Source organism: Tachyglossus aculeatus, chromosome 10 (genome assembly GCF_015852505.1).
Source record: "Tachyglossus aculeatus isolate mTacAcu1 chromosome 10, mTacAcu1.pri, whole genome shotgun sequence".
NCBI lineage: Eukaryota > Metazoa > Chordata > Mammalia > Monotremata > Tachyglossidae > Tachyglossus > Tachyglossus aculeatus.
This window is the reverse complement of record NC_052075.1, coordinates 59,818,810-59,838,877: the sequence shown is the minus strand read 5'-3', so window position 1 is coordinate 59,838,877 and position 20,068 is coordinate 59,818,810. Positions and strand designations below refer to the sequence as shown.

The window sequence follows — 20,068 nt, the reverse complement described above, 5'->3', positions numbered from 1 at the left end:
GAAGGATGGCCAGTGATTGCTCCCGCTGCCTGACGGCTGCCATGGCCCCCGTCCTCCCCACCCCTGCCTCCCACAGACCCCTACAGACCCCTGGCCAGGGTCAGGGCTGCTGGGAGGGATGGGGCAGAGCGGACTCAGGGGCAGGTGGGAGGGGCCGGCAAGGTGGGTGATGGGGGCAGGGCTTCCCTTGGGGCTGGTGAGAGGGGTGGGACAGTTTATCCAGGGGCCGACCACAAGGGCAGGGCTCATCTAAAGGGAGGGGTTGCCCCAGCAGTTGGCAGGAGGGTGGGGCGTGCCCAGGGGCTGGGGGGAGGGGTGGGGCTTACCCAGGGGCTGGCGGGAGGGGTGGAAGACCTGCAGGTCAAAGGGCTGGGTGTTTGTACGCTGCACCACGGTCACGTTGTGGCCCGTCCACTTGTTGGCCTTGGCCAAAGTGTTGGTGCGCCAGTCGGTCCAGTACACCTCACCGCCAAACAGCGTGACCGCAAATGGGTGGGACAGGTACTCGTGACCTCGCAGCACCTCCATGTGGCCAGACCCATCGTATTTGGCTGAGTAGATGGCATCAGACCTGGGGGCACATTACCACCACCGACCGTCACACGTGTGTGTGTGTGGTGGTGTGCACGTGTATGTCTGTCCCTGTCCCGGGGGTGCTCAGGAACCTCACCGGGCATCTATCCAGAGGATGCGTTTCTCCAGGTAGTCCACGGTCAGGCCATTGGGCCAGCCGCCAGAGCCCGTCTCCTTGTGGACAGTCCGGCGGCCAGCCCCACTCATGGACGCCGCTTCGATGCGAGGGAGACTGGCATCCCAGTCGGTCCAGAACAGGATCCTGCCACCCGGCCAGGGAGAGAGCAGTCGTCAGCTCAGAGGCAGGGGAAGGGAAGAGATGATTTCCCACAGCAGAGGTGGCGAGGGCATGGTAGGGGCGGGTGCGAGGGAGGCGGCGGGGAGATGACCTGTCGCGGGGGCCTGGGAGACAGAAGGGCGGGCGAACTGGCCACGGGGGCCAGAGGGGAGATGGGAGGCAGTGGGGGGTGGGGGAGCTGACCCTTCGTGGGGGTCGGGGAGGGTGTATGCGCTGACCCTTCACGGGGGTCCAGGGCGATGGCTCGCGGATGCTCGATGCCCCCGGCGAGCAGGGTGGTCCGCATGGAGCCGTCCAGCCTGGCCACCTCGATCTGGTCCAGGTTACTCTCCACCCAGTAGATGTTCCCAGCGATCCAGTCCACTGCCAGTCCCTCGGGAGTGGCCAGCCCATGCTGGATCACCACCTCAAAGCTGGTCAGAGCTGTGGGCGACACCGTGTCCGCTGGCTCACGGCCGTGCCCTCCACCCGGCCCCGTCCTTGTTCCCCACCGAGGCTGCACGCGGTGGGCAGGCTGTAAAGGTCCCGATCGATCGATCGATCGGCCCCCCGACCAGACCCGACCCGATCCGGCTCCCACCTCCGTTGTCCAGCAGCTTCCCGCGGTAGATCTTGTCCTCCACCACGTCGGTCCAGTAGAGGCTGCTGTGCCGCAGGTGGAAGTCCAGCGCGATGGTGTTGCGGAGCCCGGGGACCAGGACGCTGTAGTCGCCCTTGTGCAGGTCGATGCGGCGGATCTCGTGTCGGTTCGAGAAGATGATGAACGGTCGGAAGGGATCTGGGCCGGGGGTCCGCCACAGGATGGGGTTAGCCAGGGCGAGGGGGGTACGGGGCCAGGAGGGGTGCGGGACAGTCCTCAGGAACGAGGGCGTGGATGGTGAGCAGGAGAGCAGGGGAGGTGGTTTGGTGGAGGCAAGGAGGGGTGGTCAGTGGAGGGGAGGGAGTAGATAGCCAGCGGGGTGAGGAAGCAGATGGTCGGGGGGCAAGGGGAGAGATGGTCAGGAGCGCGGTCAGTGGGAGTAAGGGGAGAGAAGGTCAGGAGGGAGGTCAGTGGAGGGCGAGGAAGGGGAAATCAGGGGGGAAGGAGCGGTTGGGTGGATATGGTCGGGGGCAGTCAGAGGGGTGAAAGGTCGGCAGGGGAGGGGAAGGTACGGTAGCTCTGTGGGTCCTGGGGTCGCGCCCCTCTCCGCCCCTTCCCGTACCGAGGCTGCGGCAGCTCTCCCCGTCGGCCTCCAGCGCCCAGCCCTCGTAGCAGGAGCACTTGACACTGAACTTGTTCTGCTCGCACTTCTGGCTGCACTTGAGGTGCCGCGCGCAGTAGCTCTGGATGCGGCACGTGCGGTTGTCGGGCGCCAGCTCCATGCCCAGTGGGCACGAGCACACGATGCCCTCGCCCGGTGCCACGGTGCAGTTGTGGCTGCAACCGCTGCTGTTCAGAGAACACTGGTCTGGTGGTGGTGGTCGGGGGTTGGTGGGGTGGGGGGGAGAGGATTGAAGGTCAGGGTCACAGAGAGGTCGAGGAGTGGGGGACCCCACAGTCCCCCTTTTCACCCTCCACTGCTGTATGACTCTTTGCCTTCCCTACTGCCCCCATCCCTGCGCGACTCCCACCCCAGGTCTCCCTTGACTGCACAGCCCCGCATAGCCTCCCCCAACCCCTCCACCACAGATCCTCACCGTCTGGACCCAACACGCGCGCACGCAAGCATGCACACACACCCCTCTCTCTCCCAAAACTCCCCACCACGAGGACACTCCCCTCTGGGATCCCAAGGGCATCCCCGGCACCACAACCCCTAGTGCCTCCTGCCCCGGCCCCCATTCCTCGGACCTCACCCCCAGGGGCCACCGCGGGCCCACACTCACCGCACAGCTCGCCCTCGTCACTCCCGTCCGCACAGTCATCGGTGCCGTCACAGAGCTTCTCTGGGGGCAGGCAGACAGCGCTGCTGTTGGCACAGGCGTGGGACGGCGGTCTGCAGGAGGCGGCCTCGCAGTTCTCCTCATCCGAGTTGTCCTCACAGTCGCTGTCTCCGTCGCACACCCAGGCCTTGCTGATGCAGCGAGCTGGCGGGGGCGGGGGAGAGGAGGAGGGGGAGAGCGGCCCATGTGTATATGTGCGTGCCCTCCCCACTGAATGCTACCACCTCCACACTCCTTCACTCGCGCTAGTTACGCAACCCCCCCACCCTCCCACCTGAGTGCACTCGGATTTGCACCCTTTATTCACCCTTCCCTCAGCCCTACACGTGGCGTAGTGGATAGAGCAGGGACTGGGAATCAGAAGGTCGTAGGTTCTAATAATAATGATGGCATTTATTAAGCACTTACTATGTGCAAAGCGCTGTTCTAAGTGCTGGGGAGGTTACAAGGTAATCAGGTTGTCCCACGGGGGGCTCACAGTCTCAATCCCCATTTTGCAGATGAGGTAACTGAGGCACAGAGAAGTTAAGTGACTTGCCCAAAGTCACACAGCTGACAATTGGTGGAGCCAGGGTTTGAATCCATGACCTCTGACTCCAAAGCCCGTGCTCTTTCCATCGAGCCACGCTGCTTCTAATCCTGCCTCGACCGCATGTCCGCTGTGTGATCTTGGGCAAGTTACTTCAGACAGTAAGACTCTAGATTGTAAACCCGTTGTGGGCAGGGACTATCTCTCTTCATTGCTGTATTGCACTTTCCAAGCGCTTAGTACAGTGCTCTGCACACAGTAAGAGCCCAATAAATACAACTGAATGAATGAATGAACTTCTCTGTGCCTCAATTACCTCATCTGTGAAATGGGGATTAAGACTGTGAGCCCCACCTGGGACCAACCCGAATTGCTTGTATCCACCCCAGCACTTAGTACAGTGTCTGGCACATAGTAAGCGCTTAACAAATACCATAATTATTATTACTACTCTTACGTGTACGTATAGAAAAGCAGAGAAGCAGCGTGGCTTCGTGAAAAGAGCAAGGGCTTGAGAGTCAGAGGTCATGGATTCTAATCCCGCCTCTGCCACTTATCAGCAGTGTGACTTTGGGCAAGTCACTTAACTTCTCTGTGCCTCAGTTACTTCATCTGTAAAATGCGGTTTAAGACTGTGAGCCCCATGTGGGACAACCTAATTACCTTGTATCAACCCCAGTGCTTAGAACAGTGCTTGGCATATAATAAGCGCTTAACAAATACCATTATTATTATAATTATAATACCTCTTTTCATTTATATCAATGTCTGCCTCTTCTTCTAGACCGTAAGCTCCTTGTGAGCAGGGAACGTACCTATCAACTCAGTTGTATCATAGTCTCCCAAGTGCTTAGTATCTATATATTGCCAACTTGTACTTCCCAAGCGCTTAGTACAGTGCTCTGCACACAGTAAGCACTCAATAAATACGATTGATTGATTGCACAGAGTAAGCGCTCAATAAATACCATCACTTACTTCCCATAGTGCTTTTGTGCCTACTGCTTATACATTCTACTTCCTTCACTTCCTCCTCCTCCCATCTGTAACTTCCATCGACCAATAACACCGAGCCCCTACTGCCCGTGAAGCGCTGCACTGAACACGTCGGAGAGTGCGACAGAATTAGTAAACATGATCCGCGCTCTCAAGGAGCTCACAGTGCAGCTGAGGAGATAGGCCCAGAAATTTAAGGGGGAAGGACGGCAGCTAACTGAAGTGCTTGTGTGTAGGAGAAGTGCTGAAGTGGCGGTAGAGGGGGAAATAGGGAGGGGAGATGAGAGATTAGCCAAGGACGACTTCCTGGAGGAGATATGATTTTAACAGGGTTTTGCAGATGGGAAGAGCGATGGTCTGTCGGGTGTGAAGGGGGAGAGAGTTCCAGGAAGGAGGAAGGATGTGAGTAAGGGGCTGAAAGAGGAAGGGGTGAGAATGAGGTACCGTGATTCGGCTTGCTCGAGAGGGGCCAAGCAGATGAGCTGGAGTGGAATGAGAGAGGAATGAGGAGGAGTAACCGATCCTCTACTCTGGGCAGGGAACTTGTCTGTCAACCCTGTTGGGCTGTACTCTCCCATGTGCTTAGTCCAGTGCTCTGCACATAGTAAGCGATCAATAACTTCAATGGATTGATTAACTGACTGATTGACTGATGGAGGACCTTAAAGCAGATGGGGGGAGAGTTTGGGCTTGAAGGCATTCCAATGTCTGTCTCCCCTTCTGGCCTATAAGCTCCTTGAAGCCAGGGATCGTGCCTAGCAACTGGAATGTACTCTCCCCAGCGCTGGGCTCACAGCAGGCGCTCCTCAGTGCTTAGGATAGACGGATCAACTGAATGATCGATCGATCTGGGGGAGTTGGGGTCCCTGCAGCCGGAGGCCCTGGAGCGGGACAGGGCTCACAGGTCAGAAGTTGGGAGGCCACAGCCTGTGAGAGGTGGACGGGCGGGCGAGCCGGCGGGCGAGAGGGCCAGGGGGGCCTTACCTGAGTCCCTGCAGCCGAATTTGACGTTGGGGTCACAGACGTGGGTGACGCCATCGCAGCTCTTCTCGTCACTGGAGTCCATGCAGTCGGTGTCGCCGTCACAGCGCCAGCGCAGGGGGATGCACAACAGGTCTAGGTGGCACTGGAACTCGTCTGTGTGGCACCCACCAGGGGGCCGCGTGGCTGCGGGGGGGAGGGAGGACCGGGGGGGAGAACGGACTCAAGCTCGTGAGGGAAGACGGGACCCTCCGCCCCTTCAGACTGCCTGGGGCCCCCCCCACCCCACCCATCACCCTCCGGGGCCCCACCTTGGTTGGTGCAGTTGGCATGCGTCTCGTCGCTGTAGTCGCCGCAGTCGTTATCCCCGTCGCAGGTCCAGTGCTCTGGGATGCAGCGGCCACTGTTGCAGCGGAACTGCGAGCTGGAGCAGACGTGGCTGCAGCCCGCTTCATCGCTGTTGTCGCCGCAGTCGTTATCTGGGCAGGGAAGCGGGGGTTAGGGTGACGGTCAGCCGGGCGGGGCCACCCCCCCAACCTCTCAGCCCCTGCGCCGCTCCCGCCCCCACCCCCACCCCAACATGACAGCAAGAAAACAACAAACAAAAGTCACAGAAACTGCATAGATCACACCTTGCACCATGGACCTGCTTGGGGATGGTGGGGGGTGGGGGGTGGGGGCACACTATCACAGACTGTACCCCTCCCCCAGCTCTCATCCCAAAAGAGAGAAGGTTCCCCTCAGGGCTGGCCAGTGGGAGAGGGACCTGCCAGGAAGTCCCTGGTCACAGACGGGAAGAAGGGGGTGGGAGTGTCGGAACCAGCCTGGTACAGGATAAATTTGCTGCTTGCTGCCATTCACCGCTGCCTGTCCCTGCCCCTATCCTGGCTCCTGAAAGGGCTTGGCCACCTGTCTTGACCCTTCCCCAGGGCAGGGCCCTAGTGTCTCCCACTCTGTGTCTCTCTCTCATTCCCATCTCCACTTCTTCCCAGTCTTTCCCACTGTTCGGCTGGAAGGCGGAGCCCTCCTCCTCCCTGGGCACTGGGCCCCAGTCGAGCTGGGCCCCTGTCCTGGAAGCCAGGGGTCCTGGGGGCCCCAGGGTGGCCGGGGAGGGTTAGGGGGAGGGGGAGGGGAGGTCATGGTGCACATACTGATCTATGCACTAACCAGCCACAGGCTCTGGACAGTGTTTTTCGTCCGAGCCGTCCCCACAATCCTTCTCTGAAACACAGAAACCCAGGCACACCGTCATGCAATCCATCTATCAGGGCACTCACTGTATGTATGTACATACCTTGAGATCATGTATTATAAATTACTTATTTATCTCTATTAACGTCTGTCTCCCTATCTAGCTCGCGGTGGCCAGGGAATGGCTATGCTAATTCCGGTGCATTGTCCACTCCCAAGTGCTTAGTACAGTGCTTTGCACAAGTAAGCACTCAAAAAAATATGACTGGCTGATTGACTCTCCCAAGCACTCAGTACCGTGCTCTGCACATAGTAAGCGCTCAATACATACCATTGATTGATTGAGCGCTTACTGTGTCCTAAGCCCTTAAAAGAATACAACAGAGTTGGTAGGCATGTTCCCTGCCCAGAAGGAGCTTACAGTCTGGAAGGGGAGACAGCAAGTAAAATAAATTGTAGATATGGCTAGAAGTGCTTTGGGGCTGAAGATAAGGTGAATATCAAGTGCTTAAAAGGGATGGATCCAAGGGCACAGGCAATGCATAAGGGAGGGGGAGTAGGGGAGATGAGGCCTTAGTCGGGGAAGGTGTCTTGGAGGTGTGATTTTAACGGGGCTTTAGGGGTGGGGAGGGTGGCGGTCTGTCGGAGGTGAAAGAGGAGGGAGTTCTGGGCCAGAGGGAGGTGGACCGGGGGTCGGCAGCAAGATAGAGGAGCTCAGATACAGTGAAAAGGTTGGCGGAGGAGCGGAGCATGCGGGCTGGGTTGTAGTACGAAATTGGCAAGGTAAAATAGGAGGGGGCGAGCTGATTGAGTGATTTAAAGCTGATGGTAAGGAGTTTCTGTTTGATGCGGAGGTGGATGGGGAACCACTGGAGGGTCTTGAGGAGTGGTGGGAAACATGGATTGCACAGCTTTGTAGAAAAATGATCCAGGCAGCACGGACTGGAGTGGTGAGAGACAGGAGGCAGGGAGGTCAGCAAGGAGGTTGATACGGTAATCACGGAGGGATAGGGTAAGTGCTTGGATTAATGTGGTAGCAGTTTGAATGGAGAGGAATGGGCAGATTTTAGCACTGTTATGAAGGTTGAACCAACAGGGTTTGGTGACATTGAATATATGGGTTGAATGAATGAGATGAGTCTAGGATAATGCCAAGTATACAAGCTTGTGAGACAGATAATGGTGGTGTTGTCTACAGTGATAGGAAAGACAGGGAAGACAGGATTTTGAGTGGGAAGCTGAGGAATCATTTTGGACATGCATACCACCTCAATGCTACTCTTGTCACAGGGAGGCTGTTACACACATCCACAACAGCTGTACCTCACGACAACACCCCTACAGTGTGGAAAGGCCCCCACCACCTCACACTGACCCAGGAGAGAAGCAATGCACAACAGGACACCCTTAGGCACCCCTGGGGACAAACCACTACGAAGTCACAACATCACACACCTGCACGCTGTCCAGCTGCCAGCTCCCAAACGGGTTGAAGGGGTGAGGGGTGGCAGAGGGTGGGAGCAGGGGAGGGCATCTATGGAGGGTGGAAGAGAGGGGGGCAGGGACTCACCATTGTCACAACGCCAATTGATGTTGATACAGCGCCCATTGCTGCAGGTGAACTGGGTCAGCGGGAAGCAGGTGGGATATGCTGAGGAGCACAGCATGCGGGAGGGGAGCATGATGAGCGGGGGAGGAGGGGACCACGGCCCCTCCACGTCCTCCGCCCCCACCTGCTCTCCTCCACCCTCCCCCATCCGCGCCCTCAGCCGCTCACCGCAGGACGCCGATTCATCTGAACGGTCCCCGCAGTCATCGTCCAGATCGCAGGTCCAGGACACCGGGATGCAGCGCCCACTGACGCAGGAAAACTGGTTGGGGGGGCAGGTGCGGGCTGGGGTAACAGGAGGGGGCAGAATTCCCAGTCACGTCCCACCGCCCGGAGCCCGCAACGCCGCCCAAGGTCTGCTCCCACAGCCCAGGGTCCCCGCTGACGTCCGAGGTCTGCCCGCCACATGAAGTCTGCCCCCGCCGCCCAGGTTCCACCCCTGCCACCCGAGGTCCACCCTGGCCAGGCACCGGAGCAGGTGGCGTTGGACTCGTCCTCGTTGCTGCCGCAGTCGTTGTCTCCATCACAAAGCCAGCGGTTTGGGATACAGCGATTGTTTCCACATTTGAAGCGATCAGAGGGGCAGGTGTGCTGGTCTGAGGGAGGGCAGGCAGGCAAGTTACAGCAGGGGAACTCAGATGGAGGGGTCAGAAAGAGGAGGGTGGACAGGAGGCAGGAATGAGAAGAGGATGAGGAGAGGGGAGGGGAGGATGAGGGGAGGGGGAGGAGGGGGAGGGGAGGAAGAGGAGAAGGGAAGGGAAAAGAAGGGGGAAGGAAGAGGGGAGGGAAGGTATGGGAAAAGGACAGAGGGTACCAGGTCCCTCCCCTCCAGGAGGGCTGAGTTCTGGGGGTCGGGGGTCTGAGACTTACGGCAGAGAGCCGGGGCCTCATCGCTATTGTCCAGGCAGTCATTATCACCGTCACATTTCCAGCGCTCCTGGACACAGCGACTATTGCTGCAGGCAAACTCTCCGGGCTGACACTGGGGCGGGGGCACGTATGACGGGTTGGCTGTGGGGGGCACACGGGGCACGGCACAGCATGGGACAGGATGGGCGAGTCAGCCGGGGGCCTGCAGGCCCCAGGCCCCAACCAGACACTCCCCCAGGCCCTGGGCCCCGTCTCCGTACCGAGGCAGGTGACCCCGTCGTCGTCCAGCACCTGGTCCTCAGCGCAGGCACACTGACGGCCGCCCGGCGTGGCCAGGCACAGGCTACTGCAGCCCCCGTTGTTCACGCGGCAGCGGTTGGTGCCCACTGCCCGGGGGGGAGGGGGAGGAGTTATCTCATCGGCCCCATGGGGCCCACCCAACCCTGCCCACCCTGGCCCCGGCCCCACCTACCTTGCTGCTGCTGGGCATCGTACATGCGGATTTCAAAGACAGGCGGCCGCTCGGCCCTCAGCAGGGTCACGGTCTTGCCAGGCTGCTCCAGGCGGTAGATGTTGCCACTGCGGTACTCCGTCCAGAACAGGTAATTTCCATAGTGGCAGAGGCCAAAGGCGTGGTTCAGCTCCTGACCCTCATACACCGTCTGCAGAGGGGCGCAGCCGGGGGCAGAGTGCCCGGGGCAGGGGAGGGGGTGGTCGGTCAGTGTGCCCGTAGTGGAGGTGGGGGAAGGTCAGTGTGCCCGTGCCTGGAGTGGGGTCACGGGCACCGGGCAGAATGGTCGACCTGCCCGGGGTAGGGGTGGGGTCAGTTTACTGGCAAGGTCAGGCCCCAGCCCCAATCCCAGCCTACCCTGCGCTCGGTCCCGTTGAGGAACACGGTCTCGATGCGGTCGTAGAAAGCGTCCACCCAGTAGAGCCGCTGGGCCGGGAGGTCCAGGCTGAGTCCGTTGGGCCAGAGCACGGTCTTGGAGGTGACGAAGACATCACGGTGGGAGCCGTCCATCCAGGCCCGTTCCAGCCGCCCACGCTTACTGTCCTTGGGGTCTTCCTCCCAGTCGGTCCAGTACATCCACCTGTTGGACAGGCCCCGGGGCTCATCACTGCTGCCACCCTCCCCCGGACCAGCCGGACCGCCGGTCCCCCTAGCACCCCCACCCCCCGGCGCTCACCCGTTGAGGGGGTCGACCACGATGGCACGGGGGTGTGTCATCCTGCCCTCGATGAGGGTCTTGCGAGTCTGAGCGGCCTTCTCCAGCCGGGCGACGCTGATGGTCTTCTTGGGCCCGTCATCCGTCCAGTACAGGTTGTCGCCCATCCAGTCCACGGCCAGACCCTCCACGTTGTGAATGCCTGTGGGCGGCCCCCCCAGTCCCCGGCGTCACCACCCCCGGTCCCTCCGAGGCCCACCTTAACCCGCCCCTGGTCCTCCACATCTTGACCCTCGGTGTCCCCCCGCATCGTGCCCACGTCACCGCCGTCCCTGCCACGCCCACCCTCACCGTCCTTGAGGATGGTCTCGCGCTCGGTGCCATCGATCTTCTGGCGGCCAATGAGGTAGCTGGTGGTGTCGGCGAAGTAGATGAAGCCGGACTCGGCATGGAAGTCCAGGGCTCGGGGGTTCATCAGGTTCTCGATAGGGATCATGTGCTCGTCGGGCACCTTGGCGCCCATGTCCATGCCCCGGATGATGCCCGGCCGGCCCTTCCCGTACACCAGGAACAGCTCGTGCTCCGGCTCTGAGGGACACACGGCCTCAGGGTCAGGATGACGGTCTGGGGAGTGAATGCTCCCCGCAGGATGCACTGGGGAAATGGACAGGCTAGGCCCCCCAGGAGGCCGCAGGCCAGTGGTGTGACCGTGCCTCCGAAGGTGCATCGGGGCAGTGAATGGACCGCGCCTCCCAGGATGGACCGGGGCAGTGGATGGGCCATGCCTACCAGGACGCGCCGGGGCAGTGGACAGACCGCACCTCCCATGATACATTAGGAGAAGGTCAATGACACCGGGCCCCGGCCCTGGCCCCACCCTCATCCCCATCCGTAGGCTCACTCTTGCAGGATTTTCCATCACTGCCCAGGCTGAAGCCAGAGCGGCAGCGGCAAGTACGGGTCTTGTGGCTGTTGGCCAGGAGGCAGATGTCTGAGCAGCCGCCGGCTTTCCCAAACTGGTCCGGTTCACAAGCGTGGCTCCGCACTGTAGGGACGACCATCGTGATGATGATGATGACTATGGCGCCAGCGCTTAGAACAGTGCTTTGCATGTAGTAAGTACTTAATAAATGCCATCACTATTATTATTTGTTAGGTGCTTACTCTGCACAAAGCACTGTACTAAGCCCTGCGGTAGATACAATAGAATCGGGTCGGACCCAGTCCCCTTCCCACATGGGGTTCACAATTTAAATGGGAGGGAGAACTGGCATTTAATTCCCATTTTACAGATGAGGAAACTGAGGCACAGAAGACTGAAATGACCTGCCTAAGGTCACCCAGCAGGACAGCAGCAGAGCTGGGATTAGAACCCAGGTTCGCAGACTCCCAGGCCCCAGAGAGCAGGACGGGGAGCGGGGTGGGGCCCGGGGAACCTGGGGGACAAGTGGGTCACGGAGGGAGAAGGGGGAGTGATGTGGACACTGACCTCGCGGCTGGCGCCGCTGGTGGTAGACGTGCAGGGCCCCGCCTTTGTCCACACGTGTTAGCACCTGGTAGTCGGTGCTGTTGAAGCGGTTGACGCGGATCACGCTGGTCTTCTGCTGCGCGTTGGCGTTGTCCGAGTTGGTGGCGTACAGGTAGTTCTCAAACACCGTGAGTCCGTACAAGTGCTCGATCTGGGAGGGGGGCATATGGCCGGCGATCCAGATCCCCGTGGTCCCCCCCCGCCCGCTCCCCGGCCCAAGCTCCATGGGGACGGCCCCCCTCTTCCCCTCACCCATCCCCCCGACCCATGCCAGGCCCTCACCAGGACGCCCTGGATGACCGTACGCCGGCCACGGCCGTCGTAGTCCACCACCTCGATGTAGTCCAGGTAGGCGTCGGCCCAGTAGACGAGGCGGCTGACCAGATCCAGGGTGACGCCGTGCGGAAACACGATCTTGCTGTCGACCAGCTTGGTGCGGTTCTGGCCGTCCATGTCGCAGCGCTCCACCTTGGGGATCTGGCCGTAGTCCGTGAAGAACACCTTCCTGTGCGGCAAGCAGCCCCCCAACCCCCCGGCGGTGGTCAGCCCTCCCCATGAATACCTTTCCCCTGGCCTAGGCAGGCCCCTCTCCCCTCCCTTTCCCCCAGCCCCGGACTCCTGGTTCTCAATTTCTGTCTTCCCCACTCCCAACCCTAGCTCCAGGGCTGTGACCCCTCAACTCCCATCATCCTCCCGCCATGATGGGATCCGGGGTGATGCCCTGGGGCCTGGGGGGGTTGGTCACCCCTGGTGGGGTTCAGGGCGATGGTGCCCCAAGTGTCGGGGGGGGTGGGGGCCTCACCCCATGGTGGAGTCCAGAACAATGCCCTTGGGGTCAGGAAGGCTCCCCCATGGTGGGGTCCAGGGCGATGCCCTGGGGGTCGGCTCACCCCATGGTAGGGTCCAGGGCGATGCCCTTGGGGTTGTAGAGCTCCAGGTCCAGCAGCGTCACACAGGCCTCCCCATCGTGGCCGCATACGAAGATCCGATCGTCCACGTCATCCACAAAGTAGAAGTTGCCGGTCAGCCAGTCGATGGCCATCTGCTCCACATCTGGGGGCACATCAGGGATCAAGACCCCAGGCTCCCCCCCTGCCTGACACTCCTAGAGCTCCACGGCAGTGCCCTGAACAGGGGGCATAGCCTGGTTCCCTGGTGGTGGCCCGTGAGGGAGCAGAACAGGAAGGCCAGGGAGAGGACGTGGAGAGCCCTAGAGAGGGACTGACCATCTTCCCTCCTGCCATAACTCCAACTCGAGCCCCCACAACCCTCAGACTGAAAGGATGGCGGTGGGGAGGGGGTGGGGGGAGGAGGGGGTCTCAGCTCCCACCGGCACTTCTGAATCTCTGAAGTGCGGACTTGGAGGGTGGAGAGGGGGGACTCAGTGGGGAAGGTTCAATTGCCTGGATCCTCCGGCTCTCTCTGTGCGCCCCCCCACCCTCCAGCTCCCAAGTGTCTGAGCAGCTGGACACTATTATGCGCTCTCTCCCTGACCGCCCGCCACCCCCCCACAACAGCTCAGCTGGCCCTGGGGAGGGGTCATGAGGGGGGCCCTTGATGTTGCAATGAGTTTCGCTTCCCCCCTTGAAAATAGGCGGGGGGGGGGTGGGGGGGGCGCCATGGAAGGGAAGGAAAGAGAGGGGGAGCTGGGGATGACCCAGTCTTTCTCTCTCTCTCTCTCTCCCTCCCTCTCGGCACTGGGCCCAGGCTAGAGGAACTGGTGAACCCAGCAGTGGCTGCCCCAGCCTCCCCTCCTCCTCCTCCCCCAGCCCCCACCCCCTCTCCCCCACAGCTTGGACTCTGCCCACACTGATCTGGGCGGGGCAAGTGCTCTGAGCACAATGCATGCCCTCCCCCCAGCCCCCACCTTCCCAAATGTACTTGTGGGTCAGAGGGCACGCATACACACATGTTCATGCGTGCATGCTCTCTCTCTCTCCCTCTCTCTCACACACACACACACACACACACACACACACACATACAATCCCCGCCCACCCCCCACTCCCCCACCCCGCACCGGCCAGACCCCAAGCCCCCATACAGAAAATCTGCCCCGAGTCCCGCCCAGTCTGGCTCCCGCTCACAGTGCAGGCTGAGAGAGACGTTGACTGCCACCTCCAGCCCCAGTTCCAGGCCCCCGGCCCCCAGCCCACCCAGCCCATCTGCCGCTCACGGTGCAGGCTGAGGGAGATGTTGACCACCCGCTCGTCCACGAAGCCCTTGAGGTTGGGGATGCGGGCGCAACGCAGGTCGGTCTGTGCGGCCTGCTCCCCAACGTGCACCCAGCACACCGTCTCGCTGGCGTAGCTGAAGTCCATGGCCGTGGTCTGCTTGGCGCCAGTGGGAGCGATGTGGGGCACTGGCACGCCGCTCAGGTACGTGGCCAGGATGTTTTGAGAGTTGGCGATGAGCAGGACGGGTGGGCGGTCCACCGGCTCTGGGGGTCGGGGGCCGAGGGTCAGCGGCCGGCCCACTCCTCTCCTCCGCCCCTGGACCTGGGGGGCAGAGCCGCCCAGCTGCCTGCCCCGTGCCCCTTGCCCGCCCCTCACCATTCTTGGCCTTGCAGGAGCGGCCATCGGGCTGCAGGAGGTACCCCTCCACACAGCTGCAGGAGTAGGAGCCTTCGCTGTTGGCACACACCTGGCTGCACGCGCCATGGACCGCACACTCGTCCACGTCTGGAGGCGAGCAGGGGCAGGGGGTGAGCCCGTGAGAGGTAGACCGACCCTCCCCGGCTCCCCCCGGCCCCCCTCGTCCACCCCACCCACCCTGGCAGCTGTGGCCATCGCTGGCCAGCCGGAAGGCGCCTTGGCAGTAGCAGGCTGGACCGGCCAGGGTGGGCACACAGCGGTGCTGGCAGCCTCGGGCAGAGCAGTTGGTCAGCATTTCTGTTGGGCAGAGGGGGCTGTGGGCAAGGGGGGTCCCCGCCCCCTGCCCCATCTCAGAGGCCTTGCCCAGGGGAAGATGGGGAAGGGCGACGGAACGTGACCCAGTTATTGGGGAGGAGGGCAAAGGGGGAAATCAGGTCTGGAGCCTCCGTCCAGGGTGATGGCAGGTCCACTCTCAAAGGCCTCTTTGTCCACCCGCCCGCCCCCCCCACCAACAAGCCCCAGTGAGAAAAGTTCCAGGCTAAGAGGGTTAGTGAGGCTGTGGGGGGTGGTTTGAGGAGGCTGATCCCCGCTTCCCCCACCCGGTTTCAAACCAACAATCTACTTAGCTCCCACCCAGACCCGGGGGCCTGTCCCAATCCAAGGGGCCGGGGACGGAGTTCAGATCTCCAGGAAGGAACAGAGATTAGAACAGAAATGAGCAGAGACCAGGAGAGATGGGGGAAGTGGGGAGGAGGGGGAAGTGGGGCTTGCAGGGGGTTGCGGGGTGGGGGGGGGGGGAGATTAGAATAAAAAATGCATGCAAACTTCCTCTCGGCTAGAAAACAATCCAGATGTGATCCCTGCATCACACACACAGCCCCCCTGCTCCCCCCTACCCCCAGCCACCAACCCCGACCCTCCCTACCTCTCCCACCCCCATCAGCCTAAATGCCTCAAACCCGGGTTCCCTCCACCTCCCCCAGGCCCTTCTTCCATGAAGCCCCCCACCGTGGCGAGAAGGGCCTGCCCGGGCCAGCTGGGGTTGGGGGGACGATGGGAGGAAGGGAAGGAGGGAGGAAGGGGGCAGGCTGGGGGGGCCCGGGGAGACACACAATTTCCCAGAAACCAGACCAGACACCCCGCTCCCCCACCCGGTCAGTCACCTCCCCATGACTCAGTCCCTGCTGGCAGAGAGCACCGTGGGCCCCTCCCCCAGCCCCTCCCGTCGGCCCGGCCCGGGGTGGGAGAGGGGCCGTGAGGCCAGACCCCCACCCCCACATACACCACCCGGCGCCCCCCGCACCTCGGCAGTGGACGCCCTCGTCTGAGCCGTCAGCGCAGTCCTGGACCCCGTCACACAGCCGCCCCATGGGGACACACAGCTCTGTCCCCAGACAGTTGTGTTCATTTGGCTGGCATTGCCGTCCCTTATTCTGCGGACCTGGGGGCAGAGGTACAGGCAGCTGAAGCAGCGGGCACGCGGAACCCCCGCCCCTTCCCGCCCCTGCATCATTCCACCCATCCCCCTGCCTCTGCTGCCGCAGGCCTGGCCCCAGGCCCCTCAGCTAAGCCTGCTCATTCCAGGGAAACTGAGGCAAGGTCCAGGCCACGAGCCTCCCAGGCCCTCCCTTGTCCCTAGGTGGGGAAAGGTCACAGGTGAGAAGGAGGGGTCACCGGTGGAGATGGAGAAGTGATCCGACTTGTACTTCCCAAGCACTTAGTACAGCGCTCTGCACCCGGTAAGCGCTCAATAAATACGATTGAATGAATGAATGAATGACTCTGTGTCCACCTGATCAGGCAGCAGACCAAAGATCGCAGCAGGTAAGAGGCAGCCCCCCAGCCCCAGACACACAGACACCCTAAGCCTCTACCTTCCAAGGAGGGGCGGGGGCACACCAGAGTCCAGAGTCCGGGCCCCCCCATCCCTTCCCACGGAGCCTTGGAGAGCAAGGATGGGAGTGGGTGCCAGGCTGGGCTGGGAGGTGATGGGGAGGGCAAGGGGCAAGTGCCAGGCTGGGCTAGGGGTTGACAAGAGGACATGCGGTGGGTGCCAGGCCGGGCCGAGGGGTGATGGGCAGGGCAGGGGAGGGTAGGGTAGGGAGCCCACTGTTGGGTAGGGACCGTCTCTATATGTTGCCAATTTGTACTTCCCAAGCGCTTAGTACAGTGCTGTGCACACAGTAAGCGCTCAATAAATACGATTGATGATGAGTGGGTACCAGGGAGGGCACGGGGGTGGGCTCCAGGCAGAGTCTGTTTCCAAGATTGGCTTCAGAAACGGGAAAGCCCAGAGTGGGCCTACAGCCAGGTATTAGAGGGTGGGGCTGGGAATCAGGCATGGGTGAGGGGCCAGGGCTCACGCACAGATCTCGACGGCCTCATCTGAGCCATCGGGGCAGTCCTTCTCGCCGTCACAGCGCCAGCCCTTGGACACACAGGTGATCTGGTCCTGGCAGGTGAATTGCTTGGGGCTGCAGGTCTTGGGAGCTGCAGGGACACAGTGGGGGCTCAGGCCGCTGCGGCTGGAGCAGAGAGCACCCCCCCTCAGCCCCTCGCAGTCCACAGACAGGACGGACCAAGTCCCGCCTCTCACTTCCCTGGCAAGAGACTGAAACCTCCACTGGCCCCTGTGGTGGGGAAGCCCGACAGAACCAGCAGCAGGATGGATTGAGGGCAGACCGCGAGGGTGGAACGTGAGGGTCCGTGGTGCCATCCCAGTCCTGCCCCCGCCTTCGTGCCAGAAGGCTCTGCTTCCAGTCTCATGCCCCTGCTCAGGTCCATCCTCCCCCAAGTCCCCCAGGGGCCCCTATGCTTGGTCTCCCCCACCCTAGGCGGGGCTATGGGCTCTGACCAGCCACCCCCTCCCAGCAAGGCGGGTAAATGGTTCTCGAGGCCTCTGGGAGCCAGCTGGGGCCTCTCCCTCCAGGACAGCAAGCTCGTTAACGTGATCGGGGGGCCTGAGGGGGTGGCAGGGAGGTCTGAATGACTCTCGCCTCAGTTTCCCCACCTGAGCCAAGCTCCAGGTCCGCCCCCCCCCACCCACCCTCCGGGCTCCGTGGATCCCGCCCTGGACCCAACCCTGGACCTGGCCCAGAGGGGGAGGAAGCAGTGCTGGCAGAGCTGAACGCACGCGGCTGGAATGGGAAATCCACAATCCAGATGTGGTGGGGGAGGGGGCAGGGCCCAGCTGTGCTCTCTGGACTAGCCAAGACAGAGGGGCGGAGCGGGCTGCAGTGGGAGGGATGGGGGTTAGACCTCTGGGCCGAGAGAAAAGGGGCCCCCGAGGCCGGGATCAGGTCTATGCCAGCCCAGAGACTCCTTCAGAGCGCCATCCATCTAACGGCCTCCAAAATGAGTTTCCCGCTGACGTCCAGGCTGCGGGAGGGGGGCAAGCTATGTGGGCGGGGGGCAGGGGACCTAACCCACCATGGAGCTTGAGATGTTTGAGATGGGGTGGGGGGAGAGGGGATATGAGGGCTGAGCCCCCAGGGGTCAGCCCGGGGCCCGGGTGGCCGTGGAGACGGGCTAAGGCCGCCAGCGCTCAGCCATGCTGGCGAGCTGCCGCCGGGCGGGGGGGCTGGCGGAGGCCGGCGGTGGGGGGGGTGGGGGGAGGCAGAGAGACGGGGGCGGGGGGGGGAACGGCTGGCACACACAAGCCCTGTCTGTTCTCCTCCTCCGGGCGGGTGTGAGCTCCATGCTAACGCCGCCGCTGCCGCCACTGCGGGCAGGACACCCGGACACTGGCCTGGCAGCCCCTCGGCCCCTAGGCCAGGGAAGACACGTCCCCAGAAACCGGGCGTTGGTCCGGCCTGGCCAAGAAAGGGGTAGAGGCCTCGGGTGGCGGGGGGCCAGGCTGAGCCCACGGGTGGTGGGGTCCAGGTCCCAGTCACCCGCTGCTCCTGGTGCCTAAGGCCCCCCCCCCCCCCCCGGTCCCCGGCCCCCCGGCCGCAGCCTCAGACGCATTTTTGTCATTCCTGAGCCCTGGCCGGCACCCCACCACGTCCGGCCCCGCCAGCCGCCCCGGCCCTGGCTCCCTGCGGCCAGCCGCGAGGGAGGGCCCCTTCCCACCCCGACTCGGGGGATGGGGGTTGGGGGGGGGGGGTGTCGGGGGATGGGGGGCAGATCTGAGCCAGAGTCAATATTGACTCAGCAAGACACACTCCTGACCCCCGACCCCTGATCCCCAGGCCTGGCAGATCAGCTCACTGGGCAATGACACCCCTGGGGTCTCTGGGGTCACTCTGGCCCTCCCCCCACCCCCATGTCTCCATGCAGGGCCTGCCAGGTGGGTGGGGGCCCCATGCAGCCTAGATGGGCAGAGAAGGTGGCAGAGACACTGACCCCAAGCCAGCCAGGGACCACCCGAGAAAACCAGGTGGGGACCCAGCTGGCCCCAGGCCCCATGATCACAAGCAGCAGGGGCTGAGGCCTCAGCAGCCAGTAGGTGTACACACACACACACACGCACATGTGCACACGCACACACACACACACACATGCATGCATGCACAACATGGATGTACCCTCCCCTTCTACCAATGTCTCTCCACAGGGCACAGAGGCTGGGGAGTGCCGGTGTGACCTCACTGCAAAGAAGCCGATTTATTCTCCACTCGCCTATGAGAGGCGGAAACACTTGGGACCCAACAGCTTCCGTCTCCAAACACGGCGGGTGGGCAGGCGGAGGCTGCCGGGGCCTGGACTTCCTCGGCCTCCAGCCTACCCGCCTGCCCGCTGACCCCCGTGAGCCCAGCTGAACGTCTGCTCCCAGAAGGGTGGGAGGCGGAGGGAAGTCAGCCCCCCTCTGATGTCTTCTCCACCCCCGTAACCCCGGATTCCGCAGCAGCCTTCCAGCGAAGGGGACCGCGGCGATGGGAACCCCAGAACAAGACTCAGGCAAAGGAGCCCCCAGACCTGCTGCTGAGGGAGGAGAAAGACTTGAGGCAGTCGGGGAGGGGGTGACCTAAGCACAGAGCTAGAAGGCCGGGAGTCTCTGTCCCCACAGGCCCCTGCCCCGCTGACCCTCTCCTCCTCTTCCTCCTGCTGCCACGGCCTCCTGGCTCCCCTCAGCAACTCTATAGTCCCCGGGGGCCCCAACCTCTCCCAGGGGACACTGGCCCCGGGCCCAACTGGGCAGAGGGCAGGTGTTCAGACAGGCCCAGGATTGCAGGAACGGCCCTTCACCTAGGTGAACTTCCCAGGCCCTTTCGTTGCCCCCTCGAACGCATAGCTGCCCCAGGCCTGTGCCTTCCCCAACCCTCCCATCTCCCAGCCACCAGCTTCTCAGCCACCTGCCCACCCCCCCACCCCCAGATATCCGGGCCCATTTGCACTCCCGGCTTTCTGGAAGGCATCCTTGCAGATAACGAGACCAATTTATCAGCCCACAGGGGCTCACCAGCCTGCCCTCTCCAGGCTGCTAACTGCATGGGCTGGTAACTATTTGCAGGGATGCTGCAGACCCACGGGGGAGGGGAGAGGGGGGGCATTTCTGGGTCACACGAAGGGTTCACTAGGCCCTTCCCCATCAACGGCCCGGGGGTCCCAGTCCCGCTCCGAAGGGACGCTGGACGGGAGAAGGGAGGGCACAGCTGGTCTGGGGAGAAAATCCCATCCTGGCCTGTGACACAGTGGCTCCTGGGCCTAGGAACAAGGCGGGAGGGGGGCGCAGAAACCCCAGTCTTGAGGTCCACTCCCCCCCCAATCGGCAGAGCCTCTGGCCGGGCGCCCCCCCTCCCCAAAACAACAAGAGGGAGCAGGGGAGCCGGGGGCGGTTGCTGACTTGAGCGGAAACGTCCCAAGCCCTG

General features: G+C 62.4%; 1 protein-coding gene across 1 annotated transcript in view; it reads right to left on the bottom strand.

Annotated features, from left to right (window-relative positions):
* Positions 1 to 20,068, bottom strand: part of LRP1 (LDL receptor related protein 1) — a 49,456-nt gene that overhangs the window by 28,294 nt on the left and 1,094 nt on the right. The window contains exons 2-27 of the mRNA XM_038752247.1: positions 16,626 to 16,748; positions 15,562 to 15,699; positions 14,436 to 14,555; positions 14,217 to 14,345; positions 13,841 to 14,104; positions 12,555 to 12,717; positions 11,947 to 12,169; positions 11,626 to 11,815; positions 11,038 to 11,181; positions 10,488 to 10,724; positions 10,158 to 10,338; positions 9,839 to 10,061; positions 9,443 to 9,632; positions 9,231 to 9,356; positions 8,971 to 9,111; positions 8,571 to 8,696; positions 8,269 to 8,385; positions 8,062 to 8,142; positions 5,612 to 5,779; positions 5,304 to 5,486; positions 2,738 to 2,938; positions 2,074 to 2,319; positions 1,452 to 1,649; positions 1,090 to 1,294; positions 671 to 835; positions 327 to 571 (exon numbers count right to left, since the gene is read on the bottom strand). Coding sequence (XP_038608175.1) covers positions 327 to 571; positions 671 to 835; positions 1,090 to 1,294; positions 1,452 to 1,649; positions 2,074 to 2,319; positions 2,738 to 2,938; positions 5,304 to 5,486; positions 5,612 to 5,779; positions 8,062 to 8,142; positions 8,269 to 8,385; positions 8,571 to 8,696; positions 8,971 to 9,111; positions 9,231 to 9,356; positions 9,443 to 9,632; positions 9,839 to 10,061; positions 10,158 to 10,338; positions 10,488 to 10,724; positions 11,038 to 11,181; positions 11,626 to 11,815; positions 11,947 to 12,169; positions 12,555 to 12,717; positions 13,841 to 14,104; positions 14,217 to 14,345; positions 14,436 to 14,555; positions 15,562 to 15,699; positions 16,626 to 16,748 — 4,527 coding nt within the window. The remainder of the gene's footprint in view (positions 1 to 326; positions 572 to 670; positions 836 to 1,089; positions 1,295 to 1,451; positions 1,650 to 2,073; positions 2,320 to 2,737; positions 2,939 to 5,303; positions 5,487 to 5,611; positions 5,780 to 8,061; positions 8,143 to 8,268; positions 8,386 to 8,570; positions 8,697 to 8,970; positions 9,112 to 9,230; positions 9,357 to 9,442; positions 9,633 to 9,838; positions 10,062 to 10,157; positions 10,339 to 10,487; positions 10,725 to 11,037; positions 11,182 to 11,625; positions 11,816 to 11,946; positions 12,170 to 12,554; positions 12,718 to 13,840; positions 14,105 to 14,216; positions 14,346 to 14,435; positions 14,556 to 15,561; positions 15,700 to 16,625; positions 16,749 to 20,068) is intronic.